At 38.8% G+C, this 22,961-nt stretch overlaps 1 protein-coding gene across 2 annotated transcripts in view; it reads right to left on the reverse strand.

Annotated features, from left to right (window-relative positions):
* Positions 1-22,961, reverse strand: part of LOC109084125 (1-phosphatidylinositol 4,5-bisphosphate phosphodiesterase beta-1-like) — a 91,073-nt gene that overhangs the window by 42,570 nt on the left and 25,542 nt on the right. For both annotated transcript variants that reach the window (XM_042755925.1, XM_042755924.1), the window contains exons 3-4: positions 19,574-19,642; positions 228-368 (exon numbers count right to left, since the gene is read on the reverse strand). In XM_042755925.1, coding sequence (XP_042611859.1) covers positions 228-368; positions 19,574-19,642 — 210 coding nt within the window. The remainder of the gene's footprint in view (positions 1-227; positions 369-19,573; positions 19,643-22,961) is intronic.

Here is a 22,961-nt window from a genome sequence, read left to right on the forward strand (position 1 = left end):
CACATGCAAACAAAGAGCGTTCAGTGCGCTGGCGTCCAGGTGCAGATTAATAGGTTAAAAGAGTTTAATTTATAGAAAGACACTGAAGGTTTAGTTGTGTGTTTAGAGACTGTAAATCAAGGCTATGGGACCCTGAAATCACGGGCTTCTGTTCTTGTGGACCATATGCAATACTAAGCACATCATTTAATATCTTCTATCATACATTGTGTCAGAGCAGACGTTACCTTGGCCACCTCTTCACTGAAGGCCGTAAAGTTCAGGCAGGTGATGCTGACCATGTCTACACCACTGACCACTGTGAGTGTCCGGTTCTCCAGCTTCCCCTCCAGAGTCCCCACATCCAGCAGCTCTCGCAGCTTGGCCTCCTGGAGAACACACAGCAGACAGATCAAAACAAAAAAGGACAGAAAGTACTGCACATTCAAAGCAAACCAATCAAAGTCTAACACACTGCAAAACAATCTGTATTCCACAGTCCATCACATCTCACTCTGCTTTTACTGTACCATTACTCAAACACCATTGCATGAGAACAGAACAGAACTTGAATCTGAATAACAACACTATTGCCCTCTGTAGAGCTGCTTGACAGCTGAATTAAACTCATTTCATAATTGGGTAACTGTAGACTGTGTTGAATCAATATTGCACTTCTTCATTTTAAAAGTCTGGCTTTGGGTTCAGGTCCAGTTTGATCAGACCGGGGTATTTATGGACAGAGGTTCAGACTGCATCTGTGCAGGTGTTTTGGTGCAGGTCAGACTCACATTTGCATGGCATAAAAATTCCTCTCAGAGCTGGACTGTAAATCCACAAAATCGACCTGCAGCGTCTGACAGACAGTAAAAATGAACTGGACAACATATGTAGTCGCACGCATAATCAATGAAATGAAAAGTGCTGGTTTAAATGACTATCAATCACACAGAGTGCCTGCGTTTGGAGTGACATTCATCACAGTCTGAAAAATCACCGCCACTTTGTCAGAGCACTGTTAAAGGTGACATAGTCTCACTTAGCCAATTTTGGAATTCATGGCAGCTTTCATTGGCCAAGGCTGTTTGACCAACATGTCAAACAACCAATCACAGTTAGTTTCATTCAGCGTCATGTTTCGAGGTGTGGAAATGTTGCCACAATGAACTGTAAAACTCTCAGAAATATTTTAAAGATTCTATGCTGCAAACTTTAAATATTTCACATACTTTTGAAAATCCAGTGTTTAGTTGATCCTGATAAGTGCTCGTTGTCACAGTTGTAAACACTACGGCTTTCTTCTTTTGTGATGAGGCGACACACATGTCTCACGGAAATCCTGTAGAATACAATCAATCCGATGATGACTCCTAAGTGTTTCGACTTTTGTGTCCGATATGCATCAGACGTTTAGCCAACGGTCCGTGGGCATGACATCTGAGGCTGAGACTAAAGGTGACATATCATGAAAGTCTGACTTTTCCAGGTTTTAAGTGCTATAATCAGGTCCCTGGTGCATCTATCAAACGAGGAAATGTGAAAAAGATTAACCCAGTAATAGTGTTGTCACGATTCCAAAATTATTGTTTCGATACCGATACCAAGTCAAGAATTGCGATTTCGATACTTTTTCGATACTTTTTCTGAAAAGGGAAAATATCAAATATCATTGCTGTGCTTTATTTTAAAACCGGGACAACATTCTAATCATATAACACACTAATAAATGGACATATTGTGATGAGTCAGCTGCCTCCCACCTAATTATTATTGGCACCCCGTCCTAAATCGCCGCCCTTTACCAGGCTCCCGACAGGACTGGGTGTGTGAGACTGGATGATCCAGGGCTGGCGGCATGTGATGGGGCACACCTGAAGGAAATGGAGCCTCATCACCGCCACTGTTTAAAAGCCCAACGTGCCTCTCCATGGGAGACCGGTCTCTTCCCTGTGCATGCACACTGGTGTCCTCGTGGGTCCAAGAAGGGTGCGTTGAGGGACTCCCGCGCCACCAGAGATGTGAGCTGCCGGACCCGCGGTCCGGACGAGAACCGCACCCGTTTATAAGGCCATCCGGCCAGGATCAGGCTGTCGATCCCCGTCAAGCACCGCAGCCAGCGAGAAGGATGCCGCAGCTGGAAGAAGCCGCCGCGCCCCGGACCGAAGAGGGGAGCACGTGCGGCCGCCGGACTCCGCCCCTTACCTGGACCCTTCCTTCCAGAACACTGCCTGACCCACACGAACCCCGCAGCATGGCGAGGACACCAGATCCCCGGTTTGTTTTGGACACTCTCCCCCTTTGGACACTTTTATTCCCTCTTGTTTTATTATCTGTTAATAAAAGCCTCTCCGAGGCCTGACGCCACGCCCACTGTGTCTGTCGTTTGCTCCTCCCGTGACAATATGAACAGCAGATATTAAACATTTGAGCAAAATATGAAATATCAAAATATAAAAAATAAATTAGAGCAATGACATTCAAGGTAAAAAAAAAAGAATAAATTTAGCAGCATTATCTCAGTTATCATAAGAAACATAAGAGTAATAACTTTATCTTGATTCTGAACTTTGAAAGTACCGGCTGCCACACTATCACTTGTGCTCGCACATGCAGCCATCTCGCTGTAGTGTTTGTCACATCAGCTTTTTTGCTGCGTGCGTGAGGAGAAAAAACACAGACGTCCACTGGGAGGCACTGGAAGCGTGCGTTGCACACACCAACATGAAATACAAATCTGGAACACGGTCATTCTTTGAAGTATCGATACTAATAAATTTAGGAATTGTGACGTTTTTAATTTCCGAGAATCGCGATACTTTTGAAGTATCGGTGCACCATGCAACCATACCCAGTAACTTTGTTTTGGTAAGCCTTTTTTCTCCAAGCGTCTGAAAAAAACGAGTGCATCTGATTTCGCTCCCCTAGTGATGTCACAAAGGGATCTTATTACAATATTACGCACCTTAATCTGTAAGTTTATACCCATGGCGTCATCATTGTGTTTTCGCAAGCGACAACTGTGTACCGGTTCTAATGCCATGGTGAAAGTTAGAGCAAAACACGCTAACTGTTCTGTCTTTGGCTGCACAGACGAGCACAGAACACTGTCCCAGTCTCAGAGGAGACAAGAGAGCAGTGTATTTATTGATTTACTGTATATTGCTGCTGCCACACAGATCTAAAATAAACATGCGATTTATCTCCCAGCTGTTTACCTTCACAGACATAACCGACTGTTTTTGTAACTCATGTGTGTTTTTAAACTTGTGTGTGAATGAAAACTTAGTTTAGTACTCACATGCTGTGACACCCGCTTTCTGTCCGTGTGCTCTCAGAAAACAGTATATCTGAAGTTAGGGTTAGGGTTACTAATATGGTTTAAAACGGATGATTTAAGTGCGATAAACATGATTATAAGAACCAAAACAGATGTTTTAGCAGGTCCGAGCTGTAATGGCACAACTCTATTGTGGAAAAAGGGGGCGGGGAGCAGCAGCTCATTTGCATTTAAAGAAACAGACCCGAAAAACAGCGTGTTTCTGCTTCCACTCAAAACAGACATTTTCAAAATTATATAATAAATGATCTGTGGGGTATTTCAAGCTGAAACTTCACAGACACATTCTGGGGACACCAGAGTCTTATATTACATATTGAAAAAAGGGGCATAATATGTCTCCTTATGGCTAATATATAATCAAATGCTGTTTCACGCATTCTGACTTATTTACACTGCTAAAGAGATGAATTCTCATGCTAAACATAAACAAGTCTCAAAAAACGAGTGAGACATATAACAGAGTGTTTCTGTGCCAAAAACACTCCTTCAGGGTTTGTATAAGTTTCAGGAAGTTTTTTTGAAGCATGGTCCTGTATAACATCATGAAGAGCATTATTCCTTGTATCGGCACTTCTGCCAGAAGAGACACGCATCAACCAGAGAGAGAGCCCATCAACGACTTCATTCAGATCACATCCACTTCTCGATCGAATGTATATGGCTGGATCTGATTTTAAGTCATAGTTAACTCTTTCCCCGCCATTGACGAGTTATCTCGTCTTTTAGAAGACAACACTTCCCCGCCAAAGACGAGTTTTTACAGCTTTTTGTATTTTCACTGTTATACACTCAGGGGCTCTATTACACATCTTCTGAACGAGTACAAAACCTCCCGAACAAAAACACACATGGACAGGATGGAGAAATTAGCGATCTTTTATGTAAACAGATGCATATTAAAAATAATTTGATCATCAGCAATAGACAGCATATAATTGAAAACTGCATAAAGTTACGGAGTAAAATGTTGATCCAGGAAGTGGTATATGTCTGTGCAAGCTTTGGAGGTGTCTGTGGGGAAGTCGTTCCCTAGTGGTTAGAGAGTTTGACTCCTAACCCTAAGGTTGTGTGTTTGAGTCTCGGGCCGTCAATACCACGACTGAGGTGTCCTTGAGCAAGGCACCGAACCCCCAACTGCTCCCCGGGCGCCGCAGTATAAATGATACCCACTGCTCCGGGTGTGTGTTCACAGTGTCTGTGTGTGTTCACTGCTGTGTGTGTGCACTTTGGATGGGTTAAATGCAGAGCACGAATTCTGAATATGGGTCACCATACTTGGCTGTATGTCACGTCACTTTATTATTTTTGACGGAAGCGATTTACTGGATTTATGCTTTGATAATTGTACTGAATATTATCCAGATGTAGTTTCTGATAAAAAAAATTTATTTATTTTTTTGCTCAAAACTATACATTTTTATGAAACCTACCTATATTCAAGTGTTAATAAAAAGAGAATGCTTTAAGCTAGAAAAATTGTTTTTTTTTTTTTTTTTTTTTTTGTTTAAAAGTAGAGGCTCTGATCTTTATTTTGGTGTTTTGCATATTCAAATATTCATACAGAAAAATATACTGGAGGCCATCAAATTTTTTTGAAAAAATCTCTGGTGGTGGCTGGTAACTTTTTTCAAAAATGCTGGCGGGGTAAGAGTTAAATTAAGTCAATAAGGTTGTGTTTCTGTTTTATTATGGCGATGTCACAGCTTACAGGTGATCGCTACGCAGCAGCTTGACTGTTTTCAGAGAGAAGCATAGAGCTGTATTTGTCTTTTATAAATCTGATAAAACTAAAGACTCTTCGCAGATATGAAGGATGCAATACTACTCTACAGGTACTGAAGAATAACATGAGATGGGCAGAAACTGTGTCCTATGTCAACTTTAAAAGCAAATAAGGAGTATAAAGGGGCTTATTTTGCATACCTTGATTTTTTTTTTAATCATACAAAAAAGACATCAATAGAGACAGATGCTTTTAGTAGCCAGATGTGTAGTTACTGCTGAACAGGACTCCTTCATAACCATCAGAATGTAGGAACTGGCTTCATCAATCCCTTACTTGTCATCCAGCTGTCATATAGAGACACTTTAACATCCAATCAATCAAAATCCACTCGCTAAAGCACAGTCCGCCCAATCGTGAATATCCATCATCATTCAAACATGTCACATCACAAATGTACAATGACCTGCAAACATGTTTCATAACATCACGACTTCATTCGCTGCACACAGGAGCGGGACTGAATCAGTGAACTGGTGCATTCTGGGACCTCCGGAAGACTGGCCTTAAAGTTCTGTTGCCGTGGTGATCAAGGCTCATAGCCTGACAGGGGCCCAATGTTTCAGAGCCAGAATCCTGTGTGTGTGTGTGTGTGTGAGAGAGAGAGAGAGAGAGAGAGAGAGAGTGTGTGTGTGTGTGTGTTTGTGTGTGTGTCTGTGTATGAGTGAGCGTGTGTGTGTGAGAGTGTGTGTGTGTGTGTTTGTGTGTGTGTCTGTGTATGAGTGAGCGTGTGTGTGTGAGCGTGTGTGTGTGTGTGTGTTTGTGTGTGTGTCTGTGTATGAGTGAGCGTGTGTGTGTGAGAGTGTGTGTGTGTGTGTTTGTGTGTGAGTGAGCGTGTGTGTGTGAGAGTGTGTGTGTGTGTGTTTGTGTGTGTGTCTGTGTATGAGTGAGCGTGTGTGTGTGAGAGTGTGTGTGTGTGTGTGTGTGTGTGTGTGCGCGTGAGTGAGTATGAGAGAGAGGGTGTGTGTGTGTGTCAGTGAGTGTGAGAGAGAGAGAGAGTGTGTGTGTGTGTGTGTGTGTGTGTGTGTTTGTATGTGTGTGTGTGTTTTGGAAGCATGAAAGGTATTTACAACAAAGAACTTGTAATTATTACTTGCAAAAATTCCTCTGCGAGAGAATCTAATGTTCTCTTCCTGTTGTTCTGTGATGAGCACAACCCTGCAGCTGAAATCAGGCATGCTCAATGATGTTCACCATCTGACACAGATCTGCACTGACTCATTGATTTTTATTTCATGTTTCTTAACCCTTCAATTTTATACAAAAAGCATCTATTTTCTTATGTTAGTTTGGCTGTTTTGAATCTTTGAAGTGTTTCAGAATGTAAATCTGCTTTTACACTGATGTCACACTGATCAATTCATTTGACATCAAGCATCTGATCACCTTCATTTGAGCCCATCAAGACCCAAATAAAAAGAGAGTCACAACTGAATTGGTTGTGTAAAGGCCAGGGGCAGCTGTGTGGCAACAGTGGGCTTGTATGACAGACTGCAGAAACTGATCTGAGGAATAAGTTATAAAGATATTTTTTGTTCATGTAGAGCAGAGGTTTCCAGCCCCAATCCTCTGAGAATCACAGCAGAGCACAATCATCTGAATATAACAGACTCAAGTTATACACAAAATATTTAAATTATGCTAAATTAACAACACATTTATAACACTTTGTTTTTTTTATTACTGACATTTTAATCATTTTCAATAATTCTGAGGACTTTTTGTTTGTTTGTTACTAATAGTTACCCAGCCTACTCTGTGGTATTGATAATTGTGAAATTTCGCTGGTTTTTACAATGTAGATGTCATAGCAACCTTATTTACAGGAAATATATTTGATATGTAACACTATCTTTACATAAATCACTCATAGCCGAGCAGCCCTAATATCTATATATCTATATCTATATCTATATCTATCTATCTATCTATCTATTTTTGTTGTTTTTTTGTGTTCTTATGTTTATTTATATATCTATCTATCTATCTATATCTATATATATATATATAGAATAGATATAGATATATAGATATTAGGGCTGCTCGGCTATGAGTGATTTATGTAAAGATAGTGTTACATATCAAATATATTTCCTGTAAATATATATATCTATATATATATATATATGGCACCTTTCAAAATGTAATTAATTAAAATAATAGAAAACCACTTTAAACTAAAGTTACTAACACAAATGTAAAAGCCATTCATCATGGAGTCAAGTGTTGATGTGAAGCAGTGGAGCCGGTCTCTGCTTGTGTAAATCAGTCGTTTGGTCCATCACGCCCCCCCCTGCTAAAGGTCAGATCTTTATTGGTCGACTGTCAGTGGACGCTTCACTGACCAGGAGGATTCCACAGACTTGCTTAATGACTGCTCGGTTCAAATCCTCAATTAGACTGTTTAATTAAGCAGAAAGTGAAGCAGACGGGCCGCACGTATGCTTGAGGCCTGTCACAAATGACTGCTCTGCGTCTGAAGTGTGGAGGCTAAGCTACAGCTAACATGCTCAAGTCTCTATAATAGAGAACCGTTCGAATCGCTTTAAGTTCAGTTATACTTTTGGACTCTTATCAAAGTGGTAAAAAGCTAAATTTTACCTAAATCTACTGTGGGAAATCAGGAAGTAGTTTCTGTATTCACAGAGCATTTTAATAAGATGAAAGAAGATGTCTTGTTTCCTGAGAAGTGAAGTGAGTTTATGCTTAAAGAAGAAATATCTGAAGTTCAACGACAACTTTAACTTGTCCTTACATGTCTGTCTGTCTGTCTGTCCATCAGTCTTTCTGTCTGTCTGTCTGTCTCTGTCTGTCTGTCCATCAGTCTTTCTGTCTGTCTGTCTGTCTGTCTATCCGTCTGTGTGTCTATCATCTGTCAAGTCAAGTCACCTTTATTTATATAGTGCTTTTAACAATACAGATTGCTCTGCGTCTGAAGTGTGGAGGCTAAGCTACAGCTAACATGCTCAAGTCTCTATAATAGAGAACCGTTCGAATCGCTTTAAATTCAGTTATACTTTTGGACTCTTATCAAAGTGGTGAAAAGCTAAATTTTACCTAAATCTACTGTGGGAAATCGTCTGTGTGTCTATCATCTGTCAAGTCAAGTCACCTTTATTTATATAGTGCTTTTAACAATACAGATTGTGTCGGTCGGCCCGTCTTTCTATCTTCTGTCCATCCGTCTGTCTGTCTCTCTCAAACACCCCGCTGACAATTTACTGCACTGATTTTACAGACTAGCTGTTCACCATTAATATATAATCATAGGTATTTGATGAATAATTTAAGGAACAGAAATATGAACAGCCAGGAACATCATTTAATACAGCAGCTTCGACGGTTGACTGTGTCTTAACACAAGAACATGAGACGAGTCGCAGAATCCTGACCGATCCAGCATTATGAATGATTCTGAACACAGTTACACAGTTTATACAGTACTCCCCATCAACATGCTAAAACAGGAAACAGACACAGAAACACACGCGCAGACTGGACATTAATCACAACACTGCGTAAAAGTAAATCACATTTACTGTTTGAGATAAAGAGATAGAAGAGTTTGTTATTAGGGTAAATATGTACTTTGTTTCTGTCTGTCGTTCCCTGTATAACAAAACACTAAAGCACATTAATGTTCAGTTCCTATTGCTGTTGAATCTATATTGTACATCAGCTACACAAAATACCCACATTCACTTAAATCACTGTTTTTATAAAAACCTTTAAAAAAAGTGTTTTTTATTTTTTGCTTAGAGGAACACGTATCAGCAGAGTTTCATACATCATTATTATACTGTGTGGATATGGGTAAAACTGTGTGAAACAAACTAATAAAACAGTCCATCAGGAAGTTTCCTGAACATCATCTGGACAGAATGTGGCTATACACTGATAAAGAAAGAAAATACACTGAATACAGCAGAAAATAGAGCTGTTTCACAGCATTCATTTCATTGAACACATTCAGTCAAGTTAAAGTTTTAGTACAAATCTCTGCAGTAGTTTTGGGTTTTACGGTCCTGAATAGAGAAAATTCTTAACATGAGATGTTTAATGTTCTGGCCATGTTCACCAAGCAGATTCAGATCTTAAATTAAGGCATTTCTATCAAACTAAATCACATGTTTGATGTCAGTTCAGATGTGAAGCATTAAGAGCTTACAAACAATACATTAAGTAGTTCCTAACCCTAGTAAAAACTGAATATATTTGAAATACATTTATTTCATACTAAGTATAGTTTAAATCTTTTAAAATATTTACTGACATATTGCTTGAAACTTACTGATATAAAAATTATAATCAAACTGTATTTGGAGTACTACTTGTGCACAATGCACATTCCTTAATATTAAGCTTAAAATGTGTTTTAATGTCACTATTGATGAGGATTGTATGATCTTTGAATAATATCAGTCTTTAGATACAAAATTTTTAAAGTGTACCCGAGGTATACTTGCAATAGTTCCACTTTAGCACAATCAAATATACTTTAGTATATCTTTAGTTGGGCTTAATTTCTACTTCTGCACAATTTAAGTGCATTAAGCACAAAATTATTTGATCCAATTTAGTAGACTTTAAGTATACCAGTTTAGTATACTAAAAGAACATTTGCAGGGTATTTTATTAAGCATATACATTTTTAGTATACTTAGCACAAAATAAATGTATTTCAAATACATTTTATTATATTTATTTTAAATTATGGAAGACATCTTAATGCAAAGACAACAGCCACACACAAAGTCACAAACTGAATTCTTTTTCAGCTTCACATTGCTGAGCAATCCTTACAGCAAAATGTTAAGTGCCCTCAGATCATTCCAAAATGCTCTTATTGAGGAGTCTCAGGACAACGAAAGTGTTCACAGTGCTGTAGGGTTTGTAGACCAGGAAGCAACCATCTCGATGCATTTGTGCAACTTCATCACAACAGTGGTAAACAAATGAGGCTCTGTTGCGCTGCTGTGTTTCCAAGACAAGAATAATCTGCCCAAGATGTTGCTGGACGAGAAGATGCAGAGCAAAAGAAGAACTCGATGTTCCTGTCCCCTGCGGTGGATCGGTGCCTCAGCAATGGCACGTCTCTCATTGTGCTTTGTGTTAGAAAGGGACCCAGAACGAAAGAGGCTGGGAAAAGCTGGGAATCTGCAGTAAAACTGACAAACACTGGCCAGGCCTTTAGAAATATAGCAGGGCCTTAAGCTCAGCACGGTAGCTATGGCAGCAGCAGCTTGCAGCGCTGACATTACTGCACTTTTACACACCTCTCCATTTACTGCCTTTTACAAAAGGCCACATTTGTAGTGTAAACAAAAAGTTTAAAAGCAACAGACAAGGTCCTGTTTTAAGAAGCTGTCTTACATTTACATTTACATTTTCCTCTGTCCCTATGAGGAAAGTGATGGAGAAAAAAAAAACTCTCCTCTGATTTAGTCAATTACTATGGTGCCCGTAAGGTGACATGGTTGTTTCACTTAGTTTTGTCGTGGCCATGACATAATAACTTGTGGGAACGTGATAACATGTCGTGGCCACGAGATATTAATTTGAGGGAACATCATATTAACTCATGGGAATGTGATATTATGTCGTGGCCATGAGATAATTTTGTCGAGGTAACGACATCCTTGTGTTGTTTATGCATTAAACTCATGGCCATGCAAAAAATATGTTGTTCCCTCAACATAACATCTCGAGGCCATAGATGTTATGTTGAGGGAACAACATATTTTTTGCATGGCCATGAGTTTAATGCGTAAACAAACCTGCGTGACTATAGAAACCCGGGATTATCCAAAACAGATAAAAAATTTTTATTAACATTAAACATTTAATTAAATATTTGTATATTATTATTATTGTTACATTAACTTATTAGGGTTATATTTTTATATATATTATTACATATTTCTCCTTTCAATTTGTGTATCACTTTACCTAGTTAACATATTGTATAATTATGCTAGTATTTGCTACCATATATTTTGTACATTTAAATTTAATCATTTAGCAGATGCTTTTATCCAAAGCGACTTACAAATGAGAACAATAGAAGCAATCAGACCAGCGAGAGAACAACAACAGTGTACAAGTGCCATGACAAGTCTCAGTTAGTCTAGCACAGAACACATAGCTATGTTTTTTTTTAAAGAAAAGAAAAGAAAAGAAAAGAAAAGAAAAGAAAAGAAAAGAAAAGAAAAGAAAAGAAGAAAAGGTAAGTGCTAGTATTACTTGGTCAAGTGCTGGTGAAAAAGATGTGTCTTTAGATGTTTTTTGAAGATAAGTAAAGACTCAGCTGTTTGAATTGAGATTCCACTAGCTGGGCACAGTCCAGGAAAAAGTCAGTGAGAGTGATTTTGAACCTCTTTGGGATGGCACCACAAGACGTCGTTCACTTGCAGAACGCAAGCTTCTGGAGGGCACATAAGATTGAACTAATGAGCTTAGGTAAGTTGGCGCCGTGCCAGTGGTCGTCTTGTAGGCAAGCATCAGTACCTTGAATTTGATGCGAGCGGCTACTGGTAGCCAGTGTAACCTGATGAGGAGAGGAGTAACATGAGCTGTTTTCGGCTCATTGAAGACAACTCTTGCTGCTGCATTCTGGATCAGTTGTAGAGGCTTGATAGAACATGCAGGAAGGCCCGCCAGGAGAGCATTATAATAGTCCAGTCTGGAGAGAACAAGAGCTTGGACAAGAAGTTGGGTGGCTTGCTCTGACAGGAAAGGTCTAATCTTCCTAATGTTGTATAAGGCAAATCTGCAGGACCGGGTCGTTGTAGCAATTTGGTTTGTGTGGCTTAACTGATGATCCATCACAACTCCTAGGTTTCTGGCTGTCCTGGAAGGAGTTCTGGTCGATGAACCCAGCTGTATAGAGTAGTTTTGATGAAACGATGGGTTAGCTGGAACCACCAGCAGTTCAGTCTTAATAAGATTGAGCTGAAGGTGATGGACCTTCATCCAGACTGAAATGTCTGTCAGACAGGCTGCAATGCGAGCAGCTACCGTCGGGTCATCTGGTTGGAATGAGAAGTAGAGTTGAGTGTCATCAGCATAGCAGTGATAGGAAAAGCCATGCTTCTGAATGACAGATCCTAATGACTTCATGTAGATGGAGAAGAGAAGTGGTCCAAGCACTGAGCCTTGAGGAACCCCAGTAGCAAGAAGTTGTCACTTAGAAACCTCACCCCTCCAAGACACCCTGAAGGACCTTCCTGAGAGGTAGGACTTAAACCACAGGAGTGCGGTTTCAGAGATGCCCATCTTTCTGAGGGTGGACAGGAGAATCTGGTGATTAATGGTGTCAAAAGCAGCAGACAGATCCAGCAAGATGAGTACTGAGGATTTTGAAGCTGCTCTTGCCAGTCTCAGAGCTTCAGTAACCGAGAGCAGGGCAGTCTCAGTTGAGTGGCCGCTTTTGAAGCCAGATTGGTTGCTGTCCAGGGGGTTGTTCTGTACAAGAAACATAGAGAGTTGGTTGAACACAACTCGGTCAAATGTCTTTGCAATGAATGGAAGAAGGGATACCGGTCTGTAGTTTTCTAAAAATTCTGGATTAGAGATAAATAAAGGCCTGACAATTATGCCAATATACTTTTGACTTTATGATTGTATTTATGCCCATGTGCGATGATAAATGAGCGTGTTGTGTTTTCATTTACAAATGAAACTACGTGAATGATTAATTCCTCAATGAAATACTATGGTATTAATAATTATGGTCCATTAATTAGCCTAAATAAAATGAAATATATGTTAAATTTAAACTGTATTCCAGCAAAAATTCCAGTCAGCATAATCAAAGCTTGATTTGCACGTCGAGCATTTACAGTAGGCTATTATTAACAAAAGTATTCGGAACGTTATTTAAAGAGATCGAAATGAAGGGGGAAATGAATAGAACCAAATATAAAAATATAACCAATAATAATAGGCTTAAAATAATAATAATAATAATAATAATGATAACAATAACAATAACAATATACAAATATTACGGGGAAAAGACGATCAGTTAATGGACTTACAAGACTATGATGGATAAAAATGTTTTCTTGTAGGCCTATTTTATATTATTTACATTATGTAACATTTATTCTTGATAAATTTGAATGCTGACTATCGCATGTAATATAGTCCGATAGCCAAGGCCTATGGTTAATATAATAATTTAATAATGTAATAATTTCTATTATAAATAATACAATAATTTCTAAATTCTAAATAAAATATTAATCCATCTCTGATAATCCCGGGTTTCTATAGTCACGCAGGTTTGTTTACGCATTAAACTCGTGGCCATGCGAAAAATATGTTGTTCCCTCAACATAACATCTCGAGGCCACGATATAAGGATGTTGTTACCTCGACAAAATGATCTCGTGGCCACGACATAATATCAGGTTCCCAAAAGTTAATATGACGTTCCCTCAAATTAATATCTCGTGGCCATGACGTTGTCACGTTCCCACAAAAAAATTATTATGTCATGGCCACGACAAAACTAAGTGAAACAACCATGTCACCTTACGGGCACCGTAAATTTCTCTTTTGATTGATCACCATTTCTATCGGCAAAACAAAGAAACACAAGCAAAAAAAAGTCAGGAGAGTAACAGTAACAGTAAGAGCTGGGAAGTAATATATTTACATTACAATAATGAATTTTTCCAATTGCTTATAATTTGCATCTGTTTTTATTTTTAATAACCAGTTAAAAAAACAAAATAAAGTGAAAAAAGACCTCAGCTAGTGCCTTTTTTGGCCTAATTGGTCTGTCATTCTTTTTTTCTCTTATCTTTTGTTACCTTGCACAGATTTTTTTTTAAATAGAGGAATCAGTTTAGCTCAATGATTTTCAACATAGTCTTAAAAACCAACATGAAAAAAGAGCTGTGATAAAATAGTACATCTTGATTTTTGCCACACTTTCTGTCTGTATTCAGAGCTTCTAAAGCTACTGACATACTGAGAACCTTCTGCTGTCTAACAGCATTTCTGTCCACTCATTAAAGCGTTTCTATAAGAACCATTGACCAGAGCTGACCATCACTCATCCTCAACTTCACTCAGATGTGCCCATTCTGGGTCATTCTGAGACGGTCACTGGTTGAATTTTGCTCCTACAGTGAAACTGCATTAAATCCATAAACTACACAAGAAAACTAGTCATCACCAGGCCATCTGCTGAGAGAAGGTGTGGAGACCAGGTGTGGCCGTCACAATTACCCAGACTTCCTCTCTCAGCGGATCGAGGCTTCTGCGGTTTCACCAGCACAAACAAGTGTAATTTGATGAGGGCCTTAGGGAATCTAATGAACAAATCTGAACAGGGACCTACTGTACACAGAGGAATGCAAGGCAGATCTGCTGCTGGATAAAGGCTTTTGTCAGGCCTATCTGGTGTCCAGGCAGATCGCCTAACTGTGAGAACCAGGATAAGAAGAGCTGGACTCTGAGCCTTCTATCTCAAACAGATTATGTGCAATTAAATTGATTAACTGCCTGGAGAAAATGAGGTGTCCGCATAAGGCCATCAATAGATCTAGCTGTGTTGAGCTTTCAGGCTTTCCCAGCATTCACATTAGCCAATTCTAACAATTATGAAACTCACTGCTTTAAACTTTTCTCAACAGCATCACTGATGAACACAAAACAGCTACTCAGAGATCTGCTTACAGTCAACCTTTCTGTAACAATGACTAAAATATTCTCTGTAGATGATTCCACTTTGGTTCCATGGGCTTCATTTCTGAGCAAGAAAAAGCAAGCTTGAAAACTTGTATTGATCGCTACATGAAATCAGTATTGTAGGGGTGCTCGATTATGGCAAAAATCATAATCACTATTATTTTGGTCAGTATTGTAATCACAATTATTTAACATGATTATGAGGGGGCCATATGACCAAAACTTTATATGAGTGATTTATTTAAAGATAGTGATACATATCAAATATGTATTTCCTGTAAATAAGGTTGCTATGACATCTACATTGCAGAGACCAGCGGAATTTCAAACAAACAAACAAAACAATTATTGAAAATGATTAAACTGTCAGCAATAATAAAAGCAAAGAACAAATACAATAGAATAAAAAGATACAAATGAAACAAACTGTGTAATGTTTTTTTTTGCAAGTCTCAAGCAGTTTACAGCCTACTACAGAAATAATTAAAATGTAAAATAAAACAGCATAGTCTTCACTGTAAGAATTAAACATTTTTGTTTCTTAAAGCTACAAAAATCCTTTACTCAAGAGCAGTGTGTAATTTTGATTTTGTCTATTGTTGTATGATTAGTAAGCACACAGTCGCAGCAGGAAAATATCCTGCCGTCACTTTAAGAGCTGCACGGATCCAATTTACTGTTACATGCTTATTTTCATTCTCAACTCTTTAAGTTTATTTATTACATGACAGACGAAGGTATACACGATTAATCACTAAGTGTCACATTTTGACACTTTTTTGCATGTATTTGACAATTTAGGCACGCACCTTGAGCTAAAAGATGACTTTACATGTCCGTATTCTGTTCTGTCTCTGAGCACATATATCTTCCTGAGGAACGGGACAAGTTCTCTTTCACGCTTTAAAAAAAAGGAATAAATATACTTCTATAAATCAAGTACGTCCCATTTTGCAAAAGTCACGTTACATGATTTTACTGATTTGCACATGAAATTGGGCTTTTATGGAGGAACGAAAGCACAGCGCTACAAAAACGGGCCGGAATAGGGCGCAACAATAATTTTTTCTCAATTATTGTATTTTCATAGTCGTTTGAGGCCAAAAACGAAATCGAAACCATTTTTCGATTAATTGCACAGCACTACACACACACACTCTCACACACAGACACACAGACACACACACACACACACACATACACACACACACACACACACACACACACATATTTGATAGCAACCTTTCCTTAGAAAGCCACGTTTCTAGCATTTGTAAAACTGCATTTTTCCATCTCAAAAATATATCTAAATTACGGCCTATGCTCTCAATGTCAAATGCAGAAATGTTAATCCATACGTTTATGACCTCAAGGTTAGACTATTGTAATGCTTTATTGGGTGGTTGTTCTGCACACTTAGTAAAAATGCAGCAGCTAGAGTTCTTACTAGAACCAGGAAGTATAATCATATTAGCTCGGTCCTGTCAACACTGCACTGGCTCCCTATCAAACATCGTATAGATTTTAAAATCCTGCTTATTACTTATAAAGCCCTGAATGGTTTAGCAACTCAGTATTTGAACGAGCTCTTGTTACATTATTGAACTGCTGGTATCGTCTGGTCAGAGGAGAACTGACCCCCGACTGAGTCTGGTTTCTCCCAAGGTTTTTTTCTCCATTCTGTCACTGATGGAGTTTTGGTTCCTTGCCGCTGTCGCCTCTGGCTTGCTTAGCTGGGTACACTGCATTTACAGTGATATCGTTGACTTGATTGCAAATGATTGCACAGATACTATTTAAACTGAACTGAGCTGCATGATGACATCACTGAATTCAATGATGAACTGCCTTTAACTGTCATTTTGCATTATTGACACACTGTTTTCCTAATTAATGTTGTTCAGTTGCTTTGACACAATCTGTTTTGTTTAAATTGCTATATAAATAAAGATGACTTGACTTGACGCACACACACAGAAAGACAAACACACACACACACACACACACACACACACACACACACACACACACACACACACACACACACACACACACACAGACAGACAGACAGATACACATATTTTTAAATTTGAGGACACACACACACACTCTCTCTCTCTCTCTCTCTCTCTAACACACACACACACACACAGACACACACACACACACAAACAACAACAAATATGAGAACATTATTTCCTTACTGTTATGTTTTCCTGATTAATCTGAGTGCCCACAGCTGCTGTTTTCTCGTAAGGGCAAAGAGCTCCATCAAATTAGTGTAACATGAGAGGGAGAGCATATGCTAATTAACCTACATTACCTGACCAATGCACTGGATTCCACTGACAAACTAAAAGTACTGTGGTATTAACATATCTCTTACAACACAGCCAGAGGAGCATTCTGTGAGGAAACATCTGTCATCTGCGGTTTTTTCTCCATTCTGTCACTGATGGAGTTTTGGTTCCTTGCTGCTGTCGCCTCTGGCTTGCTTAGTTGGGGACACTTCATTAACAGCGATATCGTTGACTTGATTGCAAATGATTGCACAGATACTATTTAAACTGAACTGAGCTGCATGATGACATCACTGAATTCAATGATGAACTGCCTTTAACTGTCATTTTGCATTATTGACACACTGTTTTCCTAATTAATGTTGTTCAGTTGTTTTGACACAATCTGTTTTGTTTAAAGCGCTATATACATAAAGGTGACTTGACTTGACTTGACTAGTTTAGTCAACACTCATATCACGGCAGGGTTTGCCTGATGTCATCATCTTCTGGTGGCTGTTTTTTATTCAGGTCAGGTGACTTCATGAGTCATGATGTGAACGGACAGTGCCACAGCACCGACTGCTGCAAGCTGAGGCATAAATGGAAAATCAAAAACGCTCACACATGCAAAAGCCAGTTCTGTTCTCTGAGCATGTGGCCGATGAGTGATTTTACGGGACAACAGGAAATCATGTGATGCTTGGAAGAGAGCTGGAGCATTTAACCCTTGTTCAAATGCTCATCATTCTATTGATCTGGAGCTGAATCCTCTGTGAGTGTTACGAATCGAAGTATCTAAAGCTCATTGATCTTTATAAATGCCGTTTACGAGTGTTCATAGATACATAGATACTATGTGACTAAATGCTTTCATTCAGACGATGTGAAGCACACACACAGCTCTCTCTCCAGCCATCCGTCTTTGACCCTGCTATAAGGCCACCATCATGACATGGGAAACAGCGTTTTTCCATATTCTGAGCAGTGACTGTTGAAGTGGCCTATGCCACCTCTGCTCTGTAAACAGGATAATCACCAAGCCCTAGCCTGGCCCGTGTCCGACAGCTCATCAGAATTCTTGGCCCGAGTCCAAGCTGAGCCCGTCTTTTTTTCCCCACCTTCCTTCTCCCAAAACAGTTTATGCTACTGTTTCAGCTAAAATAGTTCAGTTTTGTATGTAATGAAAAATTATTATATTTTGTGTCTTTTTTATTGTTAATTTAGAAAACATTTGGAGCATTTATTTGTTCGTTTTTTTTTAAAGTAAAGACCAAGCGGCCAGCGGCAGACAGGGAGTTGATCATATGTTGGATCAATTTAGCCTTCTCAAATCATCACGACTTGCCTAGCATAAAATTTATAGATATAAAACAGTTCAAGCATATCATCATGTTAGTTTAAATGTTTAACCTATAAATGTGTGCTGTTAGATGCATATCTAATCGTTTGTGCGGATAGCTAAAGTGTACTTTACAGGACATGCAGGCGCCGTCGCCGTCATTTTTGCTCATAAAGGTAAGAGTATACATCACTGGGAACTGTAAAGAGTCTACTTTTATTTGTGTGCATTTACAATATTAACAAAACATTGTGCTTTTTTAAATTAAAGGATACATAGGCCTACAGGATGTGCTTTCTGCAATTTCGGCCAGGAGCGCTTCACAATGATAGACCGAAACTCAGTCAATACTTGCCTCACAACAGACTTGCTATATATCTATAGAAAGCTTTAAATGACTACTTTAAAACTAAATAATTCAAATCAAAAATAAAAACTCTTCACGAACTCAGAAAACATTATTAATAAATAATTCAAATATCTCCTTACTATTTCCTATTACTTTTCTAGCCCGTTTTTTTGCACTGCATATGACCAGTTGACTCACTGTTTGCCATGGTAATCAAATCAAACCTCTTCCAAAATGCAGCTTTTCCCAGAGCATTGGGAACTTTTATTAACTCCCTACGCTCCAACTTCTCCCTGATGCTCTGCATGGTCAGCTGTCACCTGTATGCTAATGCGTGCATATTGCATAGGCGATGTAACCTATAATATTTATAATATAATCAATATAACAATATTTCATACGGTAGCCTATATGTGTTCCGCAAGTATATGGGCAAAATAAAAGGAGATTAGCTAAATGAGCCTGAGTCCAACTTGAGACCGTTCTGTAAAAAAAAAAAAAGCCCAAGCCCGGCCTGAATGGACTCAGCCAGACCTCTAATGCACGCACATACATGATCTCCAGGGTTCTCCAGCTGTTTGTGAAATGTGAAATCTTATTGGCATATCTTTTGCTTTTTGTCAGCGTACTCCTCTCAGGACATCCCTAAATTTATAATCATACAGTATTTGCGGCAGGAATGAACAGACAACAACGTCTGTTTAGTTTCATCTCATGGAGTGTTAGTACAAACACAAGCTCAGCTCTGCACTGCAAGAACAAGTGATCGACACAGAAACACATGTAAATGCTGTATTACCTTGGGCGTCTTGGCAAATCTCCCATTTCTCATATCCTTGATGAGCGAGAGGTCTAACAGGTCGGTCTCCTGCAATCACAAATGAGATTTATGAGTATTATGAGTCCGAAGTACAATTACGAAAGACAATAATGTAATAAAACAAAATATATATAATATATATTTATAATATATATTTATATATATATATAATCATGACATATGATGGGAAACAGGTTGCTTGCTCTTTTGAAACAAAAGATTTTGACGTTGTGTGTCTTGAAGTGACAGCAGTGACAGCGTACAGGTCAGAGGAAGGTCAAGCCCATTGTCAGCCAATCATTACAGAGTAAGGGACAAAGGGGGCAGAAAACTTTATTTTTTAAGGAAGTACATCAGCATTTAAGCAGAGCTACACTCACTCTATAACCACAGCTTAAATATCAGCAGGGATTGAAGGACCTTTAAAGATCCATTATTGATGTTGAGAATGAGAGAGATGGAGAGACTGAGACGCCTCTAAAAAAACATCACCAGCTATTATAACATGTTTACCAAGAATGAGAATTCATCACAAACTTGTTTGTTTCTACAGTGGAAGACAAAATTAATGTTTCTGAATAGTCTTCACGCACTTCTGAACACTGACTTCAGACAGAGCAAGTATTGACAGAATGTATACTTTCTTCAAATGCCTTTACTTTTAACTCTCCTGTTAGCAGTTACCCATAGTGTTATCAGTGAGATCATGCATGTTTGAATCCAGAAGAAAATATCAAATGTGGACATGACGTTGTCTTCTGCAGTCCACTGTACTGAACCACAACAAAGTTTCAGTAGCTCTATCATATCAACATATGATACGATGACAACACTCTCTACAGCTGACTAAGATCAGGGTTCAGAACCTTTTGTTTGCGTCTCTGAGAAGTGTTTAAAACAGTGAGACTAACGTTTAAATAAACTCTCTGTTTCATAAAAGAGCCACACACAAAGGTGTGAGTGATGCTCTACAGAACACAATGACATGAGGCCAGTCCTGTCCTCCATACTGTCTTCTGTTAACAAAAGCTGAAATGGATATTGATGAAAAGTGACATTTATAGGCTGTGGAAAATAGTTGATTTCTGTTCAACATCAACATTTCGGAGGAGTTAATGACTGAATTCTAATCTGTTTTACCCGTCACTGTTTCTGCATCCAGAGCACAAAATGACCAAGCTAGACATCAGATGGATGACCTCCTGCTTTATATCACTAAAATGGCAAAAAATTTCTAAAATCATCTGAATGGCTTTTTTGATTTCCAAGAGTCAGTGTTTATAAATGGGCACAAGGACACTTCTGACCTGGACTAGTCTGAGATGGTGTGGTGCCGAAATATATATATATATATAAAAAAAGAACGGTATTATGGCTTTTGCTCAAATTATATTAAAAAGCACAGATCAGACAATAAATGTGTTTATATCTGCATGGGATGGCACCAATGGACCTGATCTATACAATAGAATGACCAGAGCTGCTGTAGGGAATCTCCTGTAGTTTGAATGCACAGCTTTATATCAGTCCACCAGGAAACAAAGTCCACAGTTCAAGAGTCAACAGAGGGATTTGACAGCGTTCAGTGGGTTCTTTAACAGATAGTCATCAAGTGTTTTCTTTGAGACATGCTAAATTAATGTGATACCCTTGAGAAGAACCATATATTCCCTTCTGTTATGTCGATTTACCCAAATGTCACCTAAATATACAATTGTCATTTATACAGTCTCTTGTGACTATGCTGAGAGTAAAAAAAAAAAAAAAAACCTGGTTACACATTACACAAAACCACATGTGCCAGTATGCAAATATATTTCCTAGCTTCTCATGAGTGTAATGGTGCAGTTTTATAGACCTTCCGAGAAGGAAATGAAAACAGAACAGTTTCTGTGAGTAATAAGAGGGTTTGTGATGTAATGATCTATGTTAATGGTGCATTCGGTCTTTACAGAGCTAAACATCAAGATGTAGGAGAGCAGCAGTTTGTGGCATTGAAAATGATCTGATTTTGTGTATTTCTTAAATAATTAATAATGGACAAAGTAGCTGTAAAGTTTGCATATGTTTGTGTAACATCTACCAACAAAACTAAACTGCCCGTGCATTGTTTTTAGAGGTACTGTAGCCACATTTCCATTCTTATGAATAGATAATGAGCAGCTGTAGAGTTAAATGTATTTGAACTCATGTGGCCACACTGTGTATCTCCTGCAATGGGAGAGATGATTGTTCACACACACACACACACACACACACATTGGGGTGGTACGACTGACAGCTTCACACAGCGCTGGGTCTTTTTAAAAACACTTCAAAGCAGAACCTTTATGCTGAGGCTGGAAATGCTAACCTTTGACTGGAAACAACCCCCACTGCAAACAGCCAACACTACATTGATTGAGGGAGACCCTCCACTTTAAACTCAAATGAATCAAATGGAAGCTGATTATATCTGGGGAAGAAGACTTTTAATGTCTTAAGCCAGAAAGCTTTTTATAGCATGATTGGACAGATTTGTAGGTGGGTCTTCTTTAGGGGGGCAGTGAGTTATTGCGAAAGCCTGGAGCTTTTACATTAACATTGAAAACCAAATCACAGCATATGAGTGTAGTCATACTTCTTACTTTCCACATAAAGTTCTGACTGCATTGTAATATATTGCTTTTTGGTGTGATATTTAGAGGCAAATAAATCTAAAATCTGGGAAAAGAGGAAACAGGCATTGTTAACCTATGGCACCTATAGAGGGATAGTCACTGGCACGTGAGCAATACCCAAACAGATGTGTATAAAGTCCATCAAATCTGTATATACACCTGAGTTGGAATATGGACTGACATGACCAGAACAATCCTTCACTGTCAGGAAGAGGAAAGAATGACAGAACTTGTACAGTCAGCAGCAGCAGACATGCTGTCGAAGCAACACGAATGACATCAGCATCATTACCTGCCGTATCAAGGGCAGTCTCCATCTATTTAAAACTCGCCAGCGCAACACATCCTATGCAGTCTGCGATGCTTCGGTTAACATCAACCAAAACCACCAGTACACCAGCCGATGTCTTTGTGGTAGCAGAGCTTTGGTAAGCACGGGGGAGACACAACTGTGCCTCAGGATCTAAATTAGTCCTATACGGTATGACAAGCAGCCCTGTTGGTCACAGTTCAGCTTCAAAATAACCCTGTGAATCACAATATCATGTTCTCTCAGTACATGTCCACAATACAGAGAGACAGATGCAGAGACTTTATCAGTGCACCCTTTGTTAAAACAATAAAGACTCAATTTGCATTGATTTCTGTGATAGTTGTTCCTTATGTCCTTCAGAGAAATCATCCAGCTCCTGCACATTCTTAGTTTT

This window comes from Cyprinus carpio, unplaced genomic scaffold, assembly GCF_018340385.1.
Source record: "Cyprinus carpio isolate SPL01 unplaced genomic scaffold, ASM1834038v1 S000006758, whole genome shotgun sequence".
Lineage (NCBI taxonomy): Eukaryota > Metazoa > Chordata > Actinopteri > Cypriniformes > Cyprinidae > Cyprinus > Cyprinus carpio.